General features: G+C 41.5%; 1 protein-coding gene across 5 annotated transcripts in view; it reads left to right on the top strand.

Moving 5' to 3' along the window:
- The first annotated feature begins 326 nt into the window (after nt 1-326).
- The window catches only part of agap2 (ArfGAP with GTPase domain, ankyrin repeat and PH domain 2), a 36,812-nt gene continuing 10,605 nt past the window's right edge, over nt 327-26,533 (top strand). The window contains exons 1-9 of one of the 5 annotated variants that reach the window (XM_013265263.3): nt 327-649; nt 14,463-14,521; nt 19,268-19,355; nt 19,532-19,617; nt 19,750-19,885; nt 21,328-21,462; nt 21,624-21,742; nt 25,941-26,093; nt 26,244-26,318. In XM_013265263.3, the coding sequence (XP_013120717.1) occupies nt 487-649; nt 14,463-14,521; nt 19,268-19,355; nt 19,532-19,617; nt 19,750-19,885; nt 21,328-21,462; nt 21,624-21,742; nt 25,941-26,093; nt 26,244-26,318 (1,014 nt within the window). In that variant the 5' untranslated portion in view covers nt 327-486. Of the gene's footprint in view, nt 650-6,708; nt 9,285-14,462; nt 14,522-19,267; nt 19,356-19,531; nt 19,618-19,749; nt 19,886-21,327; nt 21,463-21,623; nt 21,743-25,940; nt 26,094-26,243; nt 26,319-26,533 lie in introns of those variants that run through there. The other 4 variants (XM_013265264.3, XM_005477896.4, XM_005477897.4 and 1 more) reach the window with 4 other exon arrangements.

The raw sequence follows: 26,533 nt of genomic DNA, 5'->3' as shown, positions 1-26,533 counted from the left end.
GCCAGTCTGCAAAACAGTGACATATTTAACTATTAAAACACAGAGTCCTCTAATGTAGGTTCAATATGTGACTAACACAAACTGTTATAGTAAACTGTGTCTCAGATTATCATGCTTTATGATATACTTTCTTTGGTGGTAACAGTTAGGGTGTTATGTGAGTTACACGCTTCAGACGCCTTTTCTGTCGTGTGAAATGACAGCACTCAGAGCCGCCTCACAGTGAAGATTTGAAATAAGGAAGTGAATTCAGTTCAGTTCAAACCTGCAGAGGAAACTGAGACGCGCATTGTCGTGATCCGACTTTGTGGTCTAGAAAGACAGAGCGAGAGAGAGCGAGTGAAAGAGAGACACCCCGAGCCGCCTTTGCTTCTTGTTTCTGCTGCATCTGTGCGTCTGGAGCTCTTCTTGTGGAACAAACAGCCAGGAGTTCAAATGGGCTGAAGCAGCTGTTTGCTTCACTTTACCACCGATCCATGTGTCAGGATGACCAGCAACAGCAAAACGGTGAACTCCGCTGCAATAAAAGCAGAGATCAAGAGGCATGATTCCCTCCAGACTGCAATCAACAGACTGGCCAAGCAGTTTGAAAGGGTGGGGGATCAACAGCTGCGCTCGGGCCTTAAAGTTTACCTCCACAGTATTCAAGGTAAGTTCCTCTTTCTTAAGCTTGGCTGCTCTTTGTGATTGACCTTTACCTGTAAACTGCCAAAGCTGTTGTCACAATAACAGGATATTCATTTTAGTGTTATTCTTGGCGTGTTAACATGGCAAAACAACTTACAAGTGATAAGTTTCTCTTCCTTTTATAAGTTTTAATGCTATGGTGGGTGAGAACAAGACAGTGTAGGTGATTTATATCTTAACCTTCACTTCCTGTGTCAGTCGGTGTGGCTCTTCGGTGAAAAAGAGGCTCATTTCCATGATCGTTTTACTCTGAGGGAAAAAATTCACCACCTTGCTGCTGGTGTGTACTGGCATTTATTTATCAGCCAGGCTCTGGACATGAGCAACCAATGGTGACACCTCCTCGGCAGCCATCGCCATGGCAGCAGCATAAAACCTGCTGTGCGGCCTACTTCCTTTCTGCCAATCTGCAACTGCCCTCAAAGCCACTTCCTTTCAAATAAACAGGGCCTTACATGTAACGCTGATCAGTTTTACATCATTTCCTCATGCTACTTCCCACCTTTTCTCGTTAATGTGACACGAGTTACTGTTGATCTACCTGTGATTTTGTTTTTAGATTTCTGTGGAAAGGTAGTGCACAGTAAGTGACATGTAAAAGTAGGGGAAGTACTAAAATTGTATGTTTAAGTTAAAGGAACAAGAGCACAAAAAAGCTTTGTGTGGAAAGGCCCCGGCTTTACAATTTGATGTTGCATTGTCAGTTCAGTTCACTTCAGTTTTTATGTGTATAGTGCCAATTCACAACAACAGTGCTCAATAAATTCTTAAAGCACATTTAAGTATGCCAATTAATTGTACTCACCATATCAAGTGTTGCAAAGTAGGGCAAGGTCAATTTAGTGCATGGCAAACACACAGCTCATCTTAATCTCAGCTAGCCTAACCACTGCATATTTAAGAAAAAGCAATCAGAAACCAAACACGTTCATGTTTCCATTTCCTTTCATGTAAAGAAGTAAATCCTAAAGAAGAAGGTTAAATTTAATTAACCACACATTTATAAAACTGATGATTAGGAGCCTCAGACATCTTAAGCAAAAAGTTTGACTTAACGTAGAAGTTAAGTCAGCCTGCTCTTGCTATATGTGACTCTTTAAAGGCACAACACCTTCACATCTAGAGTATTTTGTAATTAGTTAAGATTCAGAGAACTTGCTAAGATGCTTTCCGCTGATTTCCGTTTCTGTTTAACACTATTGGCGTCACCACAACAGGAGTAGTAATGCAATTTCCTGAAACATTTGAATGATAAATTACTTTTCTGCAATTCCCACACTTTGGTGTTACTTTCAGCCCCACCTCGGTACCTACTACGCATAAGACCACCATTTAGGTTAACGGTTATTTTTCAAGCAGTGTAATTGGCCGATGACCGGTCCACTGTGTACCCTGCTTCTCACTACCTGTGAATTGATGGACTCTCAAAGCTTTGATCACTGAATCATTGCTTCTGTGCAACTGAGAAAAACACATCAAACACTTTCAGTTAGTCCTCTGTTCAGATGACATTGGTTTATGTTGGCAATTGAGTAAAACAGGTTTTAAAAGAAAAAGAGGAAACAACTTTAGTTCTAGTTTTGGCAAGTCAATATAATTTTAGAAGTATAACAAACATGAAGAGGCTTGATATATAGTTTGGGTCTCATATTTTCACTGAGCATAGTTTTAATTTTAATACCAATTCTTTTTAGATCTTCCCTTGATGAACCGCAAACTCACACTGAATAAACATAAAATCAAACTAAACATCTATGGACTAAACAAGAGGAACTCAACACTCCTCGGAAATGGACTGAATCGAAAACAAAAGTGGAAAAATGAACGAATGAGAAATTTACCGTTAACTTGCAGTGTGGTGAACTGTTTAGTCTGCTGTGACAGCTACAGGAGTTTCAACATGAAAGGAAACGCTCACATGGTGTCATCCTGTGCAGCTGTGGATGAATGAAATGTGCAGTAGTATGCGAGTAGTATCAGTCTCTCTTTGCTGCCCACGGGCCCACAGACCGACTGTGAGAGGCAATGCTTTAAAGGATATTCTGATATTAAACAACGTACACAGTTTAGTTCACTGATCTCTTTTTATAAGGCCGTGTATCTGCCAACTGCAGATGTCTGCAAGCTGCTAACAGATCCATCCATAGCCCGTACTTAAAGACGGACAACAGCTCACCATTAAAATAGGAATGGCTGAGACTATGCTTGCATAGAGACCAGGGGTGTGGATTTAATGCATCTAGTTCCCGAGCACAAACCCTCTCAAATGCTGGGCTGGTTTTCAAAAGAAATATATATATATATATATTGGTAACTGATGGGTGTCTAGCCACCTACTTCCCCCCCATGAACTGACCTTGTTATTTTGAAATAGCATTAACTTACTAATTAACAGATCCAGGCTTTAAGGTTAGAGTAAGCTTTATGTCCGAGTATGAATTCTAAGCATCTATATTTTTCTTTAGCTTTCATCATCATTAAGTATTAAAGCCAATCCCAATTAATTTTGTCCATTAGATTTAAACCAAAATTATCGTTTAATTTAGCCTACAAAAATTTTATCTTCTAATTTTTTGCTGCAAAATTAAGCTTGAAAAGTAAAAAGAAAGTATATATACATATCTGTTTTGATTTTTTTTTAATAAGAATTAAGATTTTCAGTTAAGTGAAAATAAAAATGTTTAATTCCTTTATTGTAAATCGCTAGTCAAGGCCTATCTGCAGTACCTTCATGGTCCACAAGGGGGTCAGTGAATGCACTTTGGGATTAACTGACCTATGAATTCAACAACCCTATCAAGTCAATCATAGCTATCATTTGCTAACCTTGGTCATCACCTCAGAGTTGAGAGAAGTTTAACTCTTTTTCGTGCCGTTGCTTCAAGTTTCAGAATTTTGCTAGCATTACTTTGGTCACTGTTCTTATCTTTCTCATGATTAAAGCTAAACTAAGCAGAAATCTAGAAAAGGCCAAAATTCAAATCCAAGCAGCTCTCCTCCTCCTTTTTCTTCATGCATCTCCTCCGAGAAAAGCAGAGTCCTGTCCAGGTGCGTCACAATAAATAAAAGGTTCGTCTCTTAATTTTGTTTCATGTAGGATTGAAACTCCACCCTTTCAGGTGAAAGACCTTTGCTTAATCCACTGTATCAACACAACACAACCAGATAGATTTTCTGATGCCTGAAAACAGATCCAAGAGGAGGTGCAGTCGGGTTAGACTACATTATTATCATTTTTTCGCTCCAATAGAAAAGAAAAAATCACAACCACTGCTTTATTCAGAGCAAATCTCAGTTATGCACACTTTTTTATTTTCTGTAAAATAACTCATCTAAAACAATTGGATCTTTGTTCACTTTAAAATTATGGAAAAACTTGGGGAAAATGCATTTGAGCAACATGGTGTGTCATTTCGCCCATTTAAGTGAAACACAGCTGTTAACTTTTTGTTTGTTTGTCACGTAACAGCTCAACAAGATGTGCAAAGACCATTAATCCCAGTGTTTTTAGGTGATTTCCATTGTAGTTTGGGTCGCTGATGATGAGCTAACCATCATCGTTTGAAGTTAGTCCTTCTGAATCTTTGTACTCAGGTGATGAAAAATAAACACTTTGACAAACACACACTGAAAATTATATAAGTTTGTGTTTCCAAAAATCTATTTTGTTCTCCTAACATAATGGGTAAGGGTATAGGGTTGCTGGGATACTGTGACCTAACAGGGTTACATGTTAGCCTGTTGCTCTGCTCGTCTGTGAACTGAAGGTCATAGGCACCCTGATGGATTCTCTTGAGCTTTGAGGTCTTTTTAGGGCCTGGCAGATCTTGACACACTCTCAGAGGCATCCCCTACCACTAAAAACATTCAGCTGAATTTTTTGTGTAATTAGGCTGCTGGAGTGTTGGCGCTGTAGTGAGGATCAAAGTCAGCGTATCCTCGGCGGGGGCCTGGATCTGTGAGTGTGAGAGTTCACTGCTGCTAAAAAGAGAGCCACCACTCGTTTGGACTTAATAAGCGAGTGGGACGTGGTCGACTGACTGTGTGCCAAGGAAAAGGCTGAAAAAAGGCAGAGGCGAGGCAGAAGAAAAAGGTGCTCCTGGGAGCTAAATGAAGACATTTAAATGTGAATCTGACTGGTGTTCACTGCAGCACGGCAGCAGAGCGAGAGGCTGAGGTGGGGGGAAGAGAGTGAGGGCAGCTCATAGTGAAGGAGAAATAAAAAATCACCCAGCATGACCACTGCCCTTGGCCACAGTCCATCTGACAGCACCCGCTGCATGAGTGTCAGTGTGTATGTGTGTGTGTGTGTTTGTCTTGGGGTAGCTTTGTCTGCATGCATGCCAGTGACAGTATTTATGTGTGTCTGCCTAATTTTGTTTTACATGTGGGTGTCTGTTTCCCAATAATGAGATTCACCAACTGCAGCACCCCAGCCTGCACTTTAACTCCCACTGGCATGTCATGTCCCTGCTCGCACTTGTTAAAAATGGATTTTACATTCACATAATGTCACAACTCGGTGTGTGTGTGTGTCATTTTAAAAATCAGCTCAGCTTGATCTTCCTGTCTGAGGTTTTTTATCGCGACTCCTCTTCGGTGTTTGAGGCATCGGCCGCCGCTGCTCTCAGGTCGTGTGTTTTCCCCTTGAGCAGAAGGCTGGTTGTCAGAGGTCCTTTGTATTCAGCGCGAGTAGTTATTGCCCTCTCGCTGACTGTGGAAGGGAGGGGGAGCGGGCTGAGCAGGTGGACAGTCACATCCTGTATTATGGGATGATGGTGGGAGGCTGAGAGTGGTGCAACCGTGCCGGGAGACATCCTCTGATTTCACTTTTTTTTTAATCAGAGAGTAATTAACACAAAATTACACCCGGTAATAACTCACAAGATGGATGTGTAATCATGTTTGCTGCAGTGCTTCTGGTGTTGCACACAGCATAATTGCAGCAGTTCCTCTTGCGCTTTCGTCTTCGCCAGCGAGATTAAGATCAATCAGCAACTATTTTGATATTAAATTTCAGTTTTGAAGGAGAACAATGACAAAAATCTATCTTTCAATCTCCTCAAATGTGTGAATTTTCTGTTTTCAGTTGTCTTACATCAGAGTGAATATTTGGAAGTTTTTTTAAAAATTATTTTTTTATATATGGCATTTCATCAAGATGTTCTTGCATTTTTGCACTAGTTTCCGAACAGTGAAGGTGTAATTATGAAAATAGCAGACAAGTCTTTTTTCCATGTGCTGTTTGTGCACAAGTTTCACTCACAGGTGATTTCCTGTATCTTAAAACACAAAGAAAACCTTTTCATTACGTGCAAAAAGTGCAAATAAAACATGTGTGATTAATTATTCTGGTCATATTTTCCACTCTGCGGTTCAAAAATTGATGTCCAATACCCTCTTATCCTCTCATGCTGTGAGCCCACCCACTTCTGCTAATGAACACATGCCGTAAAAGGCAATACACTACAGATCAATACACTCACAGGAAATCTCTTTCACTCACACACACACATGGACACACACATGTTCAGAAAGACTGTTTTTTATATCCAGGGAGCCACTGTGATAAAGAATGTACAGAGGGAAAGAAGGAGGAGGAGGAGGAGGAGGAGGAGGAAGGACATGGAGGAGATGATTGTGCCACCAGAGCCAGGAAGATTGTAACACCTTAGCAACAAACAAGCCAAGCCTCCTACTGAGGAGGAGCTATACGAAGCCACACACACACACACACACACACACACACACACACACACACACACACACACACACACATACACACATTCACACAAATAGACAGCTGAATGATCTTGATGAAGATTTTCTGGCACTTGGAAAAAACACCCAGCCTGAGTGCCTTTTTTTTCCTTCTGCGTGCGCGCACACACACACACACACACACACACACACACACACACACACACACACACACACACACACACACATACGTGCATCCTTTTCCCACTCTTTGTCATACCCGGCTGAACCCTGCACACTTGCCTCTCCTTACCACTGATCTCTTCTCCTGCAGCCTCCCCTCATTTAGCAGGTCCAGTTTGTGTGTGTGTGCATTGATGATTTACCACCAGTCCCTGCCTCTCACCCCCTCCTCATCCTCTCCGGCACACAGGGAGAAAGATGGAAGGGAGGGGATGGGGATGAGCCGTAAAAAAGCAGGGACCCTGCACCGTCTGAGAGGAGCAGCAGGAGAAGCAGAGGGAGAGAAAATAGAGGAGGGGAAGGCGAGGGAAGAGAAGCAGGATCGCTCTGCATTGTATGGATCGCCTATTGGAACAAGGAGGGGCATGTAGAGGGAGGGACATTGGAGATTCCTATCAGCGAACGGAGAGGAGAGAGAAATGCAGAGTGCGAGAGAGGAGAGCTGTGCATGTGTGAGGGTGTGTTGCATGTGTGTGTGTGTACGTGATGAGATTTGGACTCGCTGAACCTGTGCCACGGTGTCTCTGTCAGAAGGCTTCACAGGCAGTCGAGGAGCTGTGACTCGCCTCAGCGTCTCCACTTGTGCTTGGCGCCTGATGCGCTCACAGGACACTGGCTGCCCAGGAGACAGTGAGAGGGGCGTGATGGCCGGACGCGCCCTCGCTCGGTCATGCATCTCCCCAGATTTCCATCCGTCTTCTGCTGGCTTCTGCTCCCGATCCCCTCCAGCCCTCATCGGTGTCCTTCCTGTGCGTCTCCGTGAGCCTGCCTGCCTTTTTGCCGCCACGCTCTCTGAATGGATGCTGCTGTCAACACGCATGTGAGGTGTGCAATGAGAGCCCATGATTTGGACTGGACTGCATTCAGCTCGGGAGGTTACTGTGCCATGCTGCTTTAGGATGACACTAATGAATTTTTAAAGACTTCACCTTTTCACTTTACAGCTGCTCTCCAGTACATCCTTGATGACGTATGATGCAGGGCAGCTGTTATTCCGAATGAATCAAGATTTTTGAAGCGGTTGGACTGAGCAACATGTAAGCTGAGGGAGTGCTGCACATAAAAAAAGGTCATGTAAATGATTACCATAAAGAATGAGGCATCAGACACCATAATGAAGATATTTTTGTCTCAGTAGCTGCATGCATGTGTTGTGGATAAATTTTAATTGGGTGTTTTCTAGGAACAAAAGAGCTGCTTTCACTGTACTGACAGTGGTCCTGAAGGTTGTCAGGAAGGGTGGATTTCGTTTTTGAATCACAGAGAAATGACAATTAGAGTGAGAGAAGAAATCCGTGACGGATATTAAAATCTGAAACAAAGAAAGAGGGATTTGGGGGATGGATGAGCCCAAGAGTCTCTCTGCTGTTGTGTCTTCCGAGGAGAAACTTAATCTTCCTCCGTGTAAGTTTTTCGTCCTTGTCGTGTCGTCAGATTGTTTCACATCCGAACACGCTGGCAAAGCGTCAGTTGTTCATGTTGCTCTGTCTGGTTTCATTCATCTACTGTGCGTCTACTGAAGCCTGACCACATGAGTGGAGGCGGCGCCCTGCAGCAACGCACCACCTACCTCATTTCCCTCACCCTGGTCAAGGTAGAGGCTGTGGAAGAGAATGGAGATGAGGCCAAGAACAGCAACCAGGGAAATGAGGTGGAGGTCAGACCAGGAGAAAGGCCGGGAGATGAGAGAGTGGAAGCTGAAGGTGGAGCTTCCACACAGACTGAAAATGGAGCTGGAGTGGTTTTAGGGGAACCACAAAGAGCTGAAGATGCTGTCATTGTGAAAGGAGGCACTGATGAACTCAAGGAAGGGGAGAGGAGATCCCTCAGCCCTCTGACAGATAAACTACCCTCAAATGTCCCCAGTAAAGTGGCTGAAAAGCCACCATGCAACCTCTCTATCCCCTTACCTGCTGAGAGAGTCACAATTCAGAAGACAAAGTCAGCAGATGTAGTCGAGAAGCCGTTTTCCAGCCCGGAGGCAAAGCAATGCAGGTCTCCATCTCTAACCACAACACCCCCTATGGAGGTGGCCGAGCCCAGCCGCACCCCAACCAGGACCAGCCTCCCTATCCGCCCTGCAGGACAGCGGCCCGTGAGCCTGCTCAAGTCTCACAGCAGCGTGGCCACCCGTGGCCGCGACTCCCGGGAGGGTAGAGAACGCAGCCCTACCTCAGCCCAGAGCCTTGATCGCAAGGACTGCCGCGTGACGACGCGCTCGCCAGGCCCCTGCAGGGCCTCCTGGGCCGAGGCGAGCAGGACCGAAGGATGGCGGGACCTGCAGGATGAGGCTCAAACTGGAATACAGCTGGAGATTGGAGGTGGCATGGCTGCAGTGATGAGAGACATCCCCAGAAAGGACAGGCTAAAGAGCGGCTCAACCTCCCTACCTGCACCTCCTACCCAGGCCCCCAAACCGGCTCGCAAAGGTAAAAGCCGCACGCTGGATAACAGTGACCTGAACAGCCTCTCTGAAGACCTGGGCCTGGCAAGAGAAGCTCAGCAAGGACAGCAGGGCCAAAGAGGCTCTGCTAAAGACAGAAAGATGCTCAAGTTCATCAGTGGCATTTTCACAAAGAGCAGCTCGGGGGCAGCGGGGTCATCCTCCACAGCGCCTCCCGTCTATATACAGCGAGACTCCAGTGAGGAGGAAGGTAGGAGGTCACAAACACTTTCACCTCTTCAACTTCAAATCCATCCTTCAGACAGACATTTATCAGCCTAGCCCCTTCATCTGTGCACAGGCATCCATTAGAAACGAGTTGGGTGGGGTGGGGTTGATCTTTTTAAAGAAGCCTGCACAGAATCTGTCTGCAGGCTTTAACACTGTCACGTTTCCCCAAAGCCATGTGCATCTGCAAATTGATGATAGATGAAGTTCTTTGATCTGAGGATTGACAATAGAATCATCTCGGACAGTTTTAACCTAATTCCCCTCAGAGCGCGGGGCCAATTTCACATCGCTGGAGGGGTAATCTGCACGCACAAACACTGACACTAACACTCCCAACACACACACAGTTAAGCAGTGTTCCCAGCATGCCTTTAAATCTCCTAATGAAGCCAAAGGGGAGAGGAGCTGGTGGTCGGATTGCGTCGCTCCATAAAGCTGGAACGATTAGAAAAGAGGAAAGACATAAGATGATATTCGTTCACCCACGTCAAAAAAGGGAAGTGATTCACAGCTAATCAAGAACAGTTCTAATCCTGTCTTTGATAGTCCACCCACTGCATGATCTGCCACTATAAGGAGCTCGTTTTTTGTTTTTTTTTGCACCTTCTTTCTCACCCTCTTTGTCTCCGTCAGGTTGAATTTAAATTCACGTGTGAACCTCGCGTGTGCCTTTTTTAAGCTTCAGGATTGTTGGGTTGCTAGTTGAGTGGCTGCAGCGTACAACAGTGCATCTCTTTCACCAACATGTTTGCTCAAAGATGAAGCGAGTGTCGGCCTGTGGGAGCCAGCGAGCGAGGGAGTGTGTGTGTGTGTGTTTATGTATTCATTCACTCATTGTGTATTCACACTGTTACACATGCACACTGTGGATTCACTCAAATAGTCAGACCAGCCTTGCCGACTGTGCACACACACACACACACATTCACACACATACTCAATGCAGGAGGAAGTGTTGCCATGGCAACCGGCAGGACTGCTGCTTCTGCTGCTGCCGCTATAGAGCCTGATGAAACATAGGGTGGAGGAGGTGTGCTTGTGTGTGTGTGTGTGTGTGCGCGCGCGTGTGTGTGGATGTATGTGTGTGTGCAGCGACACATGCTTGAGAGACAAAATTTCCTAAAAACAGAATTAAGTTTTGGATGTCAGCTACAGGCTGCACACGAGGGATGTGAGGGATCACTCGTGATTGGTTTGGAGAGGGGACTGTGGATAATTGGCTTTACGTAGACATGTGTGTGTCGAAGCAGCAGAAGGATCACATTGTCTGATCGTTTTTGGCACCAGCAGCAGGCCATAAAGAGAGCTTTGAGTCAGAAAGACAGACAAAGACATGCAAAGTCTGTGTGTGTGTGCGTGTGTGTGTGTGTGTGTGTGTGTGTGTGTGTGTGTGTGTGTGTGTGTGTGCGTGTGTGTGTGTGTGGTAGGAGTTGGCCTTTTTCTGAGGGAGCTGCCTGCAGCAACAGCTCGTGTGTAAGTGCCTTTTTTAATCGTGTGAAACACATCATCGCTGTGTGTGGTATTAGACTTAGAACCAGGCCTGAGTTTAATCATCATCTGTTTTTGAAGGACACATCACACATTCACACTGAGGATAATGGGCAGTGTATCTATCAGGGTAGTCTGCCAAAACCTCCCGGTCTCCCGTTGTCTTCCTCTAGTTCCTTTCCTGCTTTTGTATTTTCTGATAAATGCTTTTTCTTTATCAGAAAAAAAAGGAGAACACAGGCAGCGTGGCTCCTGAATCAAGAGTAATGCCTACCATTATAAAAACTGAAAAAGCCTTGTAGAGGCATTAGTGGTCCTTAGCAACTACTGCAGCTTGAAGCTGAAGATTCAGTGTTGTTTGAGAGGAAAGCCACTCTGCAGCAATCTTGGTTGCGAACCAATCTACAATCAACCCACAGCAAGAAGAAGTGTAAAACTTTTTTTAACCATGGAGATGGAGCCCTGTGCAGATATCTCTGCAGCTGTGCGTACTGATCTGCCTCAGGCAGCACAGTCATCACTGTTTCAGGCTCCAGATCTTCATCTTCAATCTTATCGGAATATTTGAGGCTAACAAGACAAAGCCCCCATCTGTACAAGACTAGCTTAAGACTATGTACCTCCACCAAGGCTGAAAATCTCCTCCACACTATGCAGCAAGACAATATTTCCCAGTTGTTTTTCAATTTGATCCGTATTTGTGTCCAAAAAGTCCAAAAGTTAATCAACTCCAAGTTGGGCGAGTCCCCGCCTCTAAAACTGTTGTCCAAAGGACTCCATAACTTTTTTCCTGCTAACAAAGAAAGAGTCATAACCACCTTGATGAGATAGAGATGTTACTTCTACAAAGCGTGTACAGGATTAATGACATGGCTTCAGTCCAGAGTGCTACCTGTCAACTAAGGTTGCTTGACACCTGCTCAACATCAGAATTAATGCTGCTACTGTGAGCATGCTTATCCTGGCTTTAGCATTACAGTACACTCAATCTGAGCTGCTACCATGTCAGCAGACTCTATTGTCACCTTAATACATACACCTAACAAAAATATGAATCCAGTCTAACACGACAGTCGTTCAGTAAATCCTTTTTTATGAGGTGTTACTGCAGGACTGTCGTGTTTCACTCCTCTAATCTTTGTAAACACACTCTGTATCTGCATGTGAGTTTGCAGATATCTGTGAGCAATGTTTGGTCTCAGAAGCTTTTTGGTTACTGTTTGTTGTCTGAGCCGTATAAACCAAACATGTTTGACTGGGTTTGGCTGCATGCAGGTAAACAATCCATGAGGAGAGTGGAGGAAAAAAAAGAGCATTTTGAGCCAAGTGCAATGCTGAAACCAGCATTTGACCTGTCTGCAGCCTGAAACAAACCCTTAGCTCTCTTTCCTTGCCTATAAGCTCTGTGATCTCTGATAGGCTAAAAGTGAGATGACCATAAAAGGGCCACACTGATGTAATTATTTGAAACTTGGCCATGTTTAATACACGTGTCCACCATCGTAACAGTATGACAAAAAAAATTACAGGAAAGCATAGTAGGTTCCCTCTGATGTCTGTATTCATAGTAAAATTGTAAAATCACATGTAGTCTGTGAAACGGGAAGTTTAGGGCAAACTATCAGATTTCGAAACATCTGCTGGTTACACCGGAAGCCCTGAAACATCAGCCGCTGCCCCCAGAGGATAGGTCATTAGACGAGCACTGATGGGTTCCCAGACAGAGCACCTAAACTGGCCACTGATGCTTTTTATGTCTCTGAATCAATTTTTCTGTCTGTCTTTCCCTCCGATGGCTCTGGAGCTGCAGCTGGGTTTCTGGGTGTGGGCATCGCATCACATCGGGTGTATGACACCTCTTTTGCCCAATAGGAACGCTGGCACAGCTGTCTGCAACCGAACCACTGCAGACGACTGTGTGCCACGATCACAGACACAATTTCAAGCCAAGTTTGCAGCTAAAATTGGCCCCTGATGACTTTAAAATTAGTCGATTAGATATGTCGCTGAAGAGGAAAGGAACCCCAAATAACTTTTCATACTTTTTTATTTATAGTTCCAGTAATTCCAGCTGTTTTATTTTATTTATATCAAATGAAAACTGAATTTTTTGAATTTTGGGCTGCTGACCAAACAAACCAGACATTTATATGATCTTGATCTCTTGACTTTCTATGACATAGACAGATACATGCATAGATTATGAGTTTTAGTTTAAACAATAACCTTCCTTTAAATTTGAGAACTTTAAAACAAACTTCTAATCACAGCATAATGTGTAAAGTATTTAATATATGAATGTAGTCACCGTATCGTGTCCCACTGAACTTGGACTCAAAGCCTCAAAGATGGACAGACTAATAAAATATACACAAACTTTGCACAGCAGGTCACATTATCTCTCAGTTAATACCATTAAAAATGCTCCAGAAGGCAGAAATTTGGTGTAGAGGTCCAGTTCGGTGGCTTCACTCAGAGAAGCCGAGCAGACAGATAGCAACTGCACACTGGTGATTTAAGATAGCCAGAGCCCTAAGTTTAATCCAAACTGGTGATATACTAGAATTTAGGCAAACAAAAAGGCAGTTTTATTTCATATAAAAAGTCCAGATAATAACATTTGGTTAAAAAAACCCCAAACAAGCCATTTAAGGCACAAGGGGTTGAAGATAAGGAACACAGAAATCCACAAAAGACAAGCAGACAATCCAACAGTGACAGAGGGAGAGCGGAGATTATGTATAGACAGAAGGCTGATTGTAAAACAAGATGCATGAGGGAATAAGGCACAAACAAACAATCACAAAGCAGATGAAAGGAACAAAAAGCAGGTAGTAAAACCAAAACAGGGCATGGGAGAGCACTGAAACACAACGGCTGACACTAAACACAGAAGACAGGGGGGAAAAAAAGACAAAGACCTCTGAAAACTATAACAGAAATCAGCTAAACAGACCAAAATGTTTTATTTATTTGTTTATTTTCATATCTGGCTGTAAACATGATTTTCTTCATGACTGTATAGTTATTACTGGTGGGGGGTCTGTGGAAACTGATTGGTTTTGCAGGCAGTTCATTAGAGGAATCACAGTTTTTGGGCACTTCTGTGTGCCTTGTTTGTTTGTTGTTTACCTCTGGAGGCTGCTGCTTGGTAGAAACTGTGCCAGCTGTCAGGCAGAAATGCGGTTGAGTCACTGAAGTCATTCTATTTTTGTGATCATACTTTACTTTCTCTCATATGCTATTTATAGCTGTTTCACCTCCGCATGTCTCCAGGTTATAACTTCATCACGAGTCAAATATAAATATATTTAGCTGTAATTTCTTTTAGTTCAAACCTAAAAAGGTGCCTGACATCTTTGAGCAGCAGCAAGTTGAACACTAAAGGTTTCCATCGCTCAGCGCACAGCTGCCCATCATTTCCAGCACGGGGAGAGCAAAGTGGATAAAGAGCTGTGTGGCTCCACCTTGTTGGATCCCCCGTCGTGACTGAAAGGTTATATTCATTAAGGCGACCTGCCAGGCCACACGTGAGGCCAGTCACGCAGCAGCTGTGTGATTTATTGCCCTCCTACAGGCTGTTAAGATGGCTGCCCTTTTTACTGTATATAATCTAAATGATGTGTCACTGCCTCGCTGACTGTTTGTCCCTGTCTGTCTCTCTCTCTAGTAAATATTGCCAACAGCCAGGAGTGGACGCTGAGCAGATCCATCCCCGAGCTGAGACTGGTGAGAAAACCCCCTTCACTGCCAGACCACATTAGAAAAAGAGGAATTTATTACAGAAATTTATAGTTAATTACCTGTATTGGAGATGAGGCTAATGCAATTTATATATATATATATATATATATATATATATATATATATATATATATATATATATATATGGTTTTTTTTGTTTTTTTTTTAATGAAAAATTAAACAATCATCAGTGAACCACTTTGAAGAGAAGACTTTTAGAAACAAAATATGTCACATCTTATGTTTTGCTGTAAGATTCTTCTTCTGGTGTGTTAAACAGATACTAAAATTACACAATTTTTGGTACAACATACCCTCTAACCTTAATTTGAGATTTTAATTTGAGATGAGAGAGCACCCTCGGGATCCAGGACAAAGAGGGAAACAAAATAACAAAAAAGCTGCAAAATAAAATCCAAAAAATCACCAAAAGGAAACAAAGCAGGAATCCAAAACAAGCACCAGGTAAACTGGAGGGATGTGCTATAAAATGAGAATTATGGGTTAGCCAGCTAAAAGAGCTTAAAGCCAGTTTTTTCAGTGTCATAAAAGTGGCTCTCTCTTTACCTGTTAGATCACCACGGTAACTGATGCTGAAGACATCACCTGATGTGTAACAGGTTCAGAGTTTTTAGTTAAAATCAGATGAAAAAAATGTGATATCGTTTCTCTGCTCATTTATATATGCGACTTATTGAGCCGTACCATACCAACATCACCAAATGAATCAGTACTCGGTGTACTTGTAAATGTTTCTTTGACACTGTTAGAATGAAAAGAAAAGCAGAGGCGGCACAGAACGAAAAGCAGTTACCAAAATAAAACAGGAAGTGGAAAACGCTTCGCTTGTCTCTGAACACAGACAAGACAGAGGGAGGTAAGGGTAACAGACGACAGGAAGTCCAGAAGCATAAGAAATAAGAATAGATATCAAAGAATTCAAAACAGGAACCAAAAATACTGTACAAGAGTCAAGGACCGTGAAAAGCAGGTCAGCAGAGATTTGTTGGATATTACGAGCTTAAAAAGGTAAAGATGATTATTTCTTTTAAGCCCTGAGTTCTGTCTGCAGGGATGAATTTCCTACCTAGGCAGGACGTTTGTGCAGAGGTAGAGAAAGTATTCAAATTCTTAAACTAACTCAGGGGCGAGTGTAGGTTCAAACTATTAGGGGGGCTCAGTTCCCAATCAAAATGTCATGTATGCAGTGCCTTGTAATTAATATTAATGGAACATGCTGTTTCTAAATGTAATCAGCCCTTTTCGAGTTCTCACTCTCAATTAAATTGGATAAACATAACAATGGTACCTTCAGAAGCAGCCTAGTTAACTGGATGACCTTTTGTTGTGTCTAAGAGTGAAACTAGTACTACTTTTTAGAGTGAAAAGTCAGAGAGTTCAATCTAATCGACCCGTTTTAGGGTGGAGCCTTTAGGCAAAGATTCAGTCATTATAGAAGTTAAAGAACCATTTGTGAAAAAGCAGATAAGATAAGAAACATGCTCAACATTATTTCAGTCTGTTAATCACATAGAGGCAGTCCACCCAATCATCAAGCACTTAAAGTATCATTATTCAGTACAGACACTGGGAAACCACCCAGCCAGTCCGCAGACCTGTACACAAAGCAAACTGGTAATAGAGTTGTTTTAAAGTGTTTTAATTCAAACAGTACAAACCCTCCTTTTATTATGCAGACTTGTGTGTCTGGAAAACACACAAAGCCTCCATGACATGCATGAAAAACTACTTTGTGTAAAATAATTTTTGTTTTTCCAGCTAACTTCACTTTTTGCTCTCTCATTCTACAACCTCTCTGTCCCCCCTCTCTCTCCATCCTTCTCACTCAACTAGACACTAGAAAATGACAAAAAATATAAGAGCAGGTGGGGGCTGCACAATCGACAACAGTACAGCAGACAGCTTAGTGAAAATCATCATCAATGAATGCGTGTAAAACAGAAGCTACACTGTTATAATTTTTGGTGAATTTAAATGTTACAGTGAATAAAAGACATAAACTGTAACCTTAAACACAAACCATATCAGCTGTACTGTAAACAAACACTGAAGCCCAATTTGATCAGAATAGGAATAGAAATTTTTAACAAACTAAAATAATAATGCACATCAGCTCCTTGGCTGGCAACTCGCAATATACCAGCAGATTAGTGGATCAGAAGGTTAAAAGGAGCTAATAATCTCTGGTGGTTTAAGCTATATTAGCAAACGTGTTTGACACTCTTTAGAGAACAAATGAAAATAAGCAGACACAGCAATGTCCCCACATTATCAGAACAATTTGTACTTTGCTATATTTTAGTTAAGGTGTGTTTTAAATCTGCATCACTGAAATTAGCACTTGAGGACCTCTAAAAAGGGTCTAAGTGCACCTGTGAATTAAGGTACTCATATTGCACTGCAGTGATGCTAAATAACAATTAAAAGGCCTGCATTAAAAATGTTCTGTGGCAAAGTATTAAAAGTAGAAACACTCAAATAGCCAAACAAGCCCTCTGACTAACATCATGTTAATTTATTTTGTAACTGTTTTTGCTGATGAGTTCGTTTTTAAACGGCATTTTACTGTTTTGGTTGTTGGATGTGACGCTAATTTTAACTGTAACTAATCGTGGTTTTCATAATGGATGCTGATGCTCATTATCTTCTCATTTGAGTTGCAAATTTTCAGACAATGGTGTGAAAATCTCCTCACAGTTTCCCACAGTAAAAAGTGAACAATGCCTTTTTGTTTTTGTTTAAACAACTGAAGCTATTAAAGTAATGAAAAGGGAAGAGAACAAGTCCGCACAGCGGAAAAGCTGGAATCTTAAAAAACTGGCATTTTAGCAAGAAAATAAGTATCAGAATAGCTGCTAATTAACTTTTCTGGTGGAAAATACTTGCTCATGTATATATTGGTAGTACTTTGGACTTGAATGGACAATCTTAATTTTGTTCACCCCCTTTGAGTGTAACTTAGTAGAAATGATATGACATGGCATTGTTTGTGACCTGAGCAGTGAAATCCGCATACTAACAGAAGCATGTCTTGCAACTCAGCAGCCATCTTTGCTGTTATTTTGAACCTCCCAAATAAATGAATGGGTAAAAATCCAAAACCTTTATTTCATTGGTCACCAAGACAATAAACACTGTACAGGATCAAAAAAATCACAATAGATAAAAACAGTCCAAAAAGCTTTGAAAATTTGTCCCAAACCTAGATTTACCCAAGAAAACAACGAGTACATTTACCTACATTCTCAGAGAGATACTAAGGTTGCCATCACACACCTGTCTTCACTGTTGGCAGTACAACACAAAGCAGTCTCACGATAGTTTGTTATATAGTTATGACCACTGATTCATAGTCCTGGACTTAAAATTTCCCACCTTTATTTTCATATCCCTAAACATTTTGTCTGTCCGCTCTCATATGAACTGACTCAGGTCCATGTACACGAAATTTTAAAAAAAATTGCAGTTGGAGGCCAAAGGAGCTGTTGATCGAGGGATTAATTTCCCTGCTGACACCAAACTCACAAGTTTGAGTCGTATGCCACATATTTTTCACACTTTAGCCAAAATTATCTGGTCACGTTTAAGCATAAAAAACTACTGGGTTTAGTTTAGAAAAAGATTAAATTAAATTAAATTGTATTTAAATAGTGCCAAATCACAGTACCAGTTGCCTCAAGTTGCTTTAGTTTTCTTAAAAAATGAGCAAGTATTCAGTGACAGTGGGAAGGGAAAATTCCTTTCGAACAGGACGAAACCTCCGGCAGAACCGAGCTCATGGAGGAGCAGCATTCTGCAACAAAAGATGATTGTCTGGGTTAAAATACAACACTCAACACTTTTTGCATTGTTTTTTTTGGTTGCCATGTTGATGCACTTCCATCAAAATGTAGCTCTATGTTCTGACTACAAAACAACTTGACTTGAGACTTTGCCAGTGAGCCCAGAAGTTCCACCCACCTGCCATCCAGACCTTCGGTTTATGAGAGGCAGCCAATCAGAAGGAAGTTGGCTTGAAGCAGTCAAGGATAAAAAAAAAAAAGGGAAAAATATGGTTAATTAAATAAATGCTGATCTCAAATTAACTAATGTTCAGGTATAGCCATTTTTATTTTTATTTTTATTGTTATTGATTGTTCTATTGTATATGTCTGGTTAAAAAAATGGAGCACATAAAATGTTATGTGCCACAAATAGCTTTAGAACCATGTACAGATTAGTTCCCAAGCTCTTTAAGTGCCAATACAGGTTGCTTCAGACACCAGATGAACTGAGGTGCATGCACCAAGCCCTCGTACTGAGCAGTGAATCGTACAAAGCCTCTCTGGTGAAATCCAAAAATAAAAATATGGAGCCAGAAATGGGCATCATACTTTCCCTGTATATTTTTGAACAGGGGACTTTTACCGGATTGTATTACAATGAAGCACTTTTATAGCACTGTCAGAATTATCTTCACCTACTCACTGCTGCACATTTCTGTATGTGGATTACAAAGCAGTCTACAGGCAGAAAATACAGATTAAATAACAGACAGTCTAAACTGCCTAAAAGGAACCAAAGCTTATCCGATGGAGGAACTGAAAGTCTCTCTCTGATGCGTTTTAATTTAGTCTGAGAGTTATATTTGATGCATGGTGCTGTAAATGTGCATGCAGGCTGAACCTGAATCAACTTGTGGGTGCTGCATTTCCTTCCTCCTTCTCTCAGGGTGTTCTGGGGAGTCTGAAAAGTGGCAAATCGGCACTGGTAAACAAATACATCACAGGCAGTTACTCCGCAGTCGAGAAACCTGATGGTAAGACACAAGCACATCCTATCTAAAAAGTGGCTTCTTGCGTGCGTGAGTTTTGTATTTAATTATGTTTAACCTGTTCAGAGAGACACCTCAGAAGCCTGGTCAGTGATATGGCTTCATCCTCGGGGTGTCACTCTGCTGAATAACCTGTCTGTCACTGTCATTGTTCCTGACAGGTGGCCGGTACAAAAAGGAAGTGCTGGTGGATGGTCAGAGTCATTTATTATTGATCAGAGAGGAGGCTGGACCACCTGATGCACAGGTGCTTCTTTGTGATGATGTGTATGTGTGTGTTTGTGTGTGTGAGTGTGACAGAACTGTAACACTACACATTTCATCATCCATCAGTGCACAGTAAGATAACATCTGCCCATCTATCCTTTTCCTCCTGCAGTTCAGCAGCTGGGCTGATGCAGTCATCCTGGTCTTCAGTCTGGAGAATGAGGCCAGTTTCCAGGAGCTCTATCAGCTCTACAGCCAGCTCAGCGCCTTCCGCTCAGACATCCCAGTCATAGTGGTCGGCACACAAGGTAAACACACAAATCAGTCATGTACCCTCAAATATTCAGAGCCCAAACCTTTATTAACTTAGTTATGGGCAACCGTGGCTCAGGGGGTTGGGAAGGGCACCTGTAACCGGAAGGTCGCCGGTTCGATCCCCAGCCTCTCTGTCCTGGTCGTTGTGTCCTTGGGCAAGACACTTTACCCTACCGCCTACTGGTGTTGGCCAGAGGGGCCGATGGCGCGATATGGCAGCCTGGCTTCTGTCAGTCTGCCCCAGGGTAGCTGTGGCTACAACCGTAGCTTGCCTCCACCAGTGTATGAATGTGAGCGTGAATGAATAATGGCATTGTAAAGCGCTTTGGGTGCCTTGAAAAGCGCTATATAAATCCAATCCATTATTATTATTATTATGTGACACGATCTTAAGTTAATCAGTCACATAACAGGAACTCAGTGCATTTAAGCTTAAGTAATGAGAGACTGTAATATCCAGTGAGCAGCAGTTCAATTCAATTTATTTCAATTTTATTTATGCAGCGCCAAGTCACAATAACAGTCGCCTCATGGCACTTTATATTCTAAGGTAGACCCCACAGTAATACAGAGAAAAACCCAACAATCATATGACCCCCTATGAGGAAACACTTTGGTGACAGTGGGAAGGAAAAATTCCCTTTTAACAGGAAGAAACCTACGGCAGAACCAGGCGCAGGGAGGGGCGGGGCCATCTGCTGCGACCGGTTAGGGTGAGAGAAGGAAGACAAGGATGAAGACATGCTGTGGAAGAGAGCCAGAGATTAATAACAAGTATGATTCAATGCAGAGAGGTGTATTAACAAATAGTGAGTGAGAAAGGTAACTGAAGAAGAAACACTCAGTGCATCATGGGAATGCACAACCTGTCAAACCTTGAAGCAGCAGAGACCCCATTGGTTGCCAGTCCTGTCAGTTAAGAACAGGAAATTGATGCTATAATGTACACGAGCTCACCAAAACTAAACAACAAACAATCGTCACATGCTCTAATGAGACTGGATTTCTGCTTCAACATTCAGATGGTGCAGTAAGAATTTAGCGTAAATAACATGAAAGCATGGATCCATCCTGCTTTGTATCAGCAGCTCAGGCTGTTGGTGGTGCTCAGATCATCTCAAACTGGTTTCCTGACAGTGATTTCACTCCACTCAAACGCCCAGCACAGTCACCAGATCTCAATCCAATAGAGCACCTTTGGGATGTGGCAGGAGCTTCCTGTGTGATGCTATCATGTCAATATGGACCAGAATCCCTGAGGAATGTTTCCAGCACCTAGTTGAATCTATGCTATGAAGAATTAAGGATTACAAGCAAGATGTGCAAAGTGTCCAGCGAGTTCCATTCATAGGAATGGGTTCGTAACATCCACAACAAAAGAAGATGCTTATGGGACAAGCAGGTGTTACAAAGTTGATCTTGTTTCTTTCTTTAGATAAAATCAGCAGCACCAACCCTCGCGTGATTGAAGATCAGAGAGCCAGACAGCTGTGTATTGACGTGCGTCACTCCCTCTTCTACGAGACCTGCGCCACCTACGGGTTCAACGTTGACCGAGTGTTTTCAGAGGGTGAGCTGACTCACATTTTATAAGTGATATCAGCACAAACAAAAGAACAGGCTTAAGGATGTGATTCACAAGGAAAATAAAATTAAAAAACCCCCCCACCCACTACTATTTACACACTGACATTTAAAACAGACTCAACTGTTTAAGTGTTTGTTTTTCAGCTGCTCAGAAGATTGTAGCTCAGAAGAAGCAGGCGGCACTTCAGGCCTGCAAGTCTCTGCCTAACTCACCCAGTCACTCAGGAGGCTCCACACCTGGATCAGCGTCGTTCCCTGGACAGGTAACACGTCCTTTCTCGTTTTTACTGCTGGGTCACTCCCATAGGAGATACCCCATAATGCATTTGCACATTTAATGGTATATGAAACACAAACCACACATCCCTGATAGCTTTATCTTGATAATCCTGACATTTTCAAGCCTTTTTCTAAGTAACTACCTAACTTTTTGCATGTGATTGGTGGACTTTGTGTTACACATTTTGAAGAAACTGTGGCAGAAAAGTGGTAAATAAAATGAAACCGTTTTTTGTTTGGTAAGTAGAACAGATCCGCTTTCAAAACTTAGTGGTAGAAGATCTTATCTCACCACATAGAGCTTTTTAAAAAAAAAATGCTCAGCAGTTGTTGGGGGTAACTTGCTTTTGAAATAACATTTTTACTTATTTACTTGTTTATATTGTTCAGTTATGTGATGATTTTTCTTCCCGACTAAAGAAAGCATTCTTTAATGGGGTCGTTTTAGACTGAGCGTTACTTTCTCCTTAATATCCAACAATGGTCTACCCACCGGTTTGGAGAATTTAATGTTCACCATAACCATCACAGGGTAGCAACATGTCAATCACTGTGGCTACACCTGAAGGTATATCCTGCATCTTCTGCAAAATTAAGTTTTGCACAAACAAAAGTTTATTTATCTATTTATTTATAATAAGATGGGCATTAATGCACCAGCCAGGAGTCGTGTATAATAAAAGCTTTCTGTTGTGGGACCAAACTAACTGAACACACTTCCTAATTTTGTTGGTTTGTGAAACAGCCACAAACCAACTATTTAGCCCTAATGAAGTGGCACCTTTTTTTCCCACCTTCAGATATCCTGTTAGTCTGGCACCATATCTTAACAATGCCAGTTTCTATAACGATGACCTTTATTATTACACATTAAAAGCACCTAGTACTATATTCCTACTTTATTATACTTGTCTTTAGACTGACATACAATAATCTAATGAATTTATGTTTTTACTCTAAAATATGAAAAAGCTAGCTTCATAACTGAGGCATCTTGTGCTTTGACTTCACATAGATGCAGAAGAAAAGTTGACACACTGTAATGTAAAAGTGTATATATATATATTTAACTGAAAACTTACATCTATTAGATATTATTATTTGATCATTAATAATATTGATATAAATGCCATAATGTGTAAATTATTGTGTGCACTCTAACAGGTATGTTTCACAGCACAGTGCTTATAACCAAGCTGGCTAAACTGTGAGATCCTTAAATTTATGTGGATAAAACAGAGCGCTGTAACGTGCTGTAACCACTTAAGTGAAAATGAAAGTATTGCTTTCAAACAAATACACACAAAACCTAAACTCAAGTTTAAAACAATATGTAAAAATATACCATACAAAATATTCTGTGTACTGTGGAAGGTTTGCCATTTAAAAAAATATTTTTTGTCAGAATTTGCTGTTATTACATCAAAATTTCTAGTTATTTTCTCAGAAGTAGGATTTTTTTCAGAGTTGGAAAAAAGCACAACACAGTTTGCTGTGAGATATAAATTTATATATTCTACATTCTTCTTCTGCATGAATTCGTTCACCATCTACACGTTTCAGATGAAAAGATATGTGGATATTAGTAAATCCAGTGAGGTAATAGTGCAATATATCCCTCTGAAAAGCAGAAGTAAATTAAATTGCAATACCTGAAGTAACGGTAGTGATTGCTTTCCACCACACACTTAAAAAATATTTATCCCAAAATGCGGATTTTAAATAATTTGATTACATGTCAAATTTTCCATGTAAAACATAAAATTTTACAGAATCTGGTCTAATGAAGTTTACGTGATTGTTTTACATTCATATCATCTAAGCTTATTTTCCATAATAATTAATTATTTGAATGAATAAACCTTTGATTTTATATATTTAGTTGCATTTTAACCAAATTACTTTGCTTCATGTTTATCGGGGACAAAAATACTTTTGAGTGGATATTCTATGATGTATTTCCTACTTCAGATAATTATTTGTCCGGATTCAAATATTGATTTGAATATTTCTTGGCCCTCGTTGCCGATTACATCTTCTTTAAATTCACTTTACTCCCAAAACAAAAAGTTCAGCACGCTGAGCACATTTGAAGAACTGCGTTAGAAACAACGGGAGAGCAGCGACTATGACAGTCAGGTGTGACGCCTTCTCGGTAGTTATTAGTCGACTGTTTGAGTAAACACAATCTTCTTTCGGTCTAGACAGATATTACATAAGACATGATAAATATAGGACACTTATGAAAGTGTTCTGCTGTTGCTATGCTGATGCTGTCTTCAAAATTAAAGCACTCTTTCACCGTTTTAAAAGGCAGCGCTCCTGCTGTTCTTCTAATGCCAGCTGATCAGATTGTTCTAAGCTGTGCTAGCAGAAAGACTCTGGGGATATAAGTCAGCAGCACACGCTGATTTTGGCACAGACTGGGCACATTTCAATAACTACCAAATGCATTGCAAGGAAATTTGGCACAAATATTTATTTATTTACTTACCCTCAGACTGGATCAAAATAACTTTAGTGATTACTTAATCAGCAAATATTCTTTATGTTAAAGGACGTCCATTGAATACATCACATCTTGGCTCAAAGACAAATCAAAAATGTACTTTTCAAGAGTAATAACAAAATGTTGCTTATGGCGTTTGGACCGGTGCCGTTTTGTTTTCTGTAGCCAGAAGTGACCATATTTAGATAAAAGGGTGACGTACGCATGTTGCATAGATAAAATGTACAGGTGCAATGCACAGAAAAGACACCTACTAATTAGAGTTAAGTCTTAGTAAAAGGCAAATAAAGCATAAACGCTCCAAAAGGCACCAGTATTACAGGCCCGGTGGAGAGGTCGAGTTTAACGTCGCCAGTTTTGTTAGTCAAAGCAGCCACGCCTCTAACTCCAGAATCCAAGATCAGACCCCAAACTGTCCTTTGTCAGGCTGTAAATATGCTTCATAATGATGTAAATCTGCGCACTTTAACATGAGAGACAATGGAGGTTCACTCTCATCTAGAACCACCCTCTAGTGGCCATTAGAGGAACTGCAGTTTTTGTACACTGGGGTCATTTTTCCTCTTAGAGCAGGTTTGCAGAAAAATAGTCCCCTTTGGTGAGCAACATACAGTAATAAATCATGTTGCTGTTTTTGGGAAATCATAACTCCTTTTTCTCATTTTCGAGAACTATGTTGTTTCATGATGACCAAAAATAGTGACACTTGAGCAGTTTCAGGTTATGATATGTAAGTGAACTTTCACTGATCGTGTGAGCAGGTGGAAGTGAGCATTAACCTCAAGGCTTTGTATATTTGTAGTACAAATATAATCAAAAGAGGATTAAATATATTGTATATTTTAAAAATACATTTTGAAAACTTCTGCAGCTTTAAGCGTTGGTGTGAAGCAATACATTTACTTAGGTACGTAAGTCTAAATGTAGGATATTTGTTTTGTTTTTTGTGATATTCAGAGGGAAATAGTGCATTACTTTGAAAACAATCAGGGAGTCGGGGGAGATGGAGACAGGAAGTACATCTAACCTTCAAAGTAAAACAGAAAACAACCATAAAAAAGACATGATTAATAACTTATTAACATAAGTATTATTAACATTTAACAAATTGGTGCTGGTGGACCAAAGCATTATCCCTGGAAATATCCCAGCGACTATAAAAATAAAACCTAAACTCCAAATATTTATGTATTTATATTTATGTTTATCTCAGAAATTCATCTATTATTGGCATCAAGGCACTGATGTTAAAAATTAGCCTACCCTGTAGAATACAGTACATTGGACACGACTTCCAACTGTTAATATCGTCCTGTTTTTATCCCTTTTTGTTTAAGTTATTTGTGAAAACATGCTTTAATTGTAATATTTAAAATGTAAATGACATTCAAAGGATCATCTAAGGTTGTGTACACCAATGCTTGTGTCGTGTTTGATTACTTTACCTTAGTCAATGAAAACACAGCCCGCCCTGTTCTTCATCCATCAGTTTCCATCGATCACACCGATCGACTGAAGACTTCACGCTGTCACTCATCATCACCTTTTTTGTGACTCTGTTTCGTCTTTCACCCCATCCTCACTCTCTCCATCTCTTCTCATCTCCATTCCCATCCCTGCATCCTGACCTCCCGACCTCCTCCACCTCCGCCTCCAATTCCTCCTCCTCTCAGGCCAGTAATGGCCCCAGTATCGGCTACGCCTACTCCCTCCCCTCCACCCCTGTGGTGAGCCACAGAGAGCTGCGAGTTGCACAGGGAGACGGGGGAGGCAGCGTCAACGCTCGCTCGCTGAAGAGCATCCCCAGACGGCCCTCGCTCTTCAAGGTCAGTCACCGCCAACTGCTGGTGTCTCACACCTTTTAGTCTCCTGTCATCTCACTCTCATTTCACTCCATTCGCCCCCCTCTGACTCTCCCCGCTGAAATCGTCTCCCCTTCTTTTTTAACACTTTAAATTCTGTCGGATTTGTTGCAGAACCGGGACACAGACAAAAGAGGTGGCGACGCTAAAGGCGACCTGAGCAACCTGCGGGGTGTTCCAATCAAACAGGTTTGGTTTCTGTTACAAGCAAAAATAACCCGAATATCCAGTGATGGGGGTATTTACACGCTGCAGTTATAACAATAACACGAGCCAATTCCCTTGTCGGAAATAAGATGGGAACAGAAATACATTTGTCTATTTATTTTGTCTTACATAAGCAGCACAGACGTCTGTTGTTTCATCCTTTTCAACCTTTCTCAAGGGTGTTCTATTAATACAAG

Source organism: Oreochromis niloticus, linkage group LG20, assembly GCF_001858045.2.
Source record: "Oreochromis niloticus isolate F11D_XX linkage group LG20, O_niloticus_UMD_NMBU, whole genome shotgun sequence".
NCBI classification, from domain to species: Eukaryota; Metazoa; Chordata; class Actinopteri; order Cichliformes; family Cichlidae; genus Oreochromis; species Oreochromis niloticus.
The sequence above is the reverse complement of the archived record's forward strand: the minus strand, read 5'-3'. Positions and strand labels throughout refer to the sequence as shown.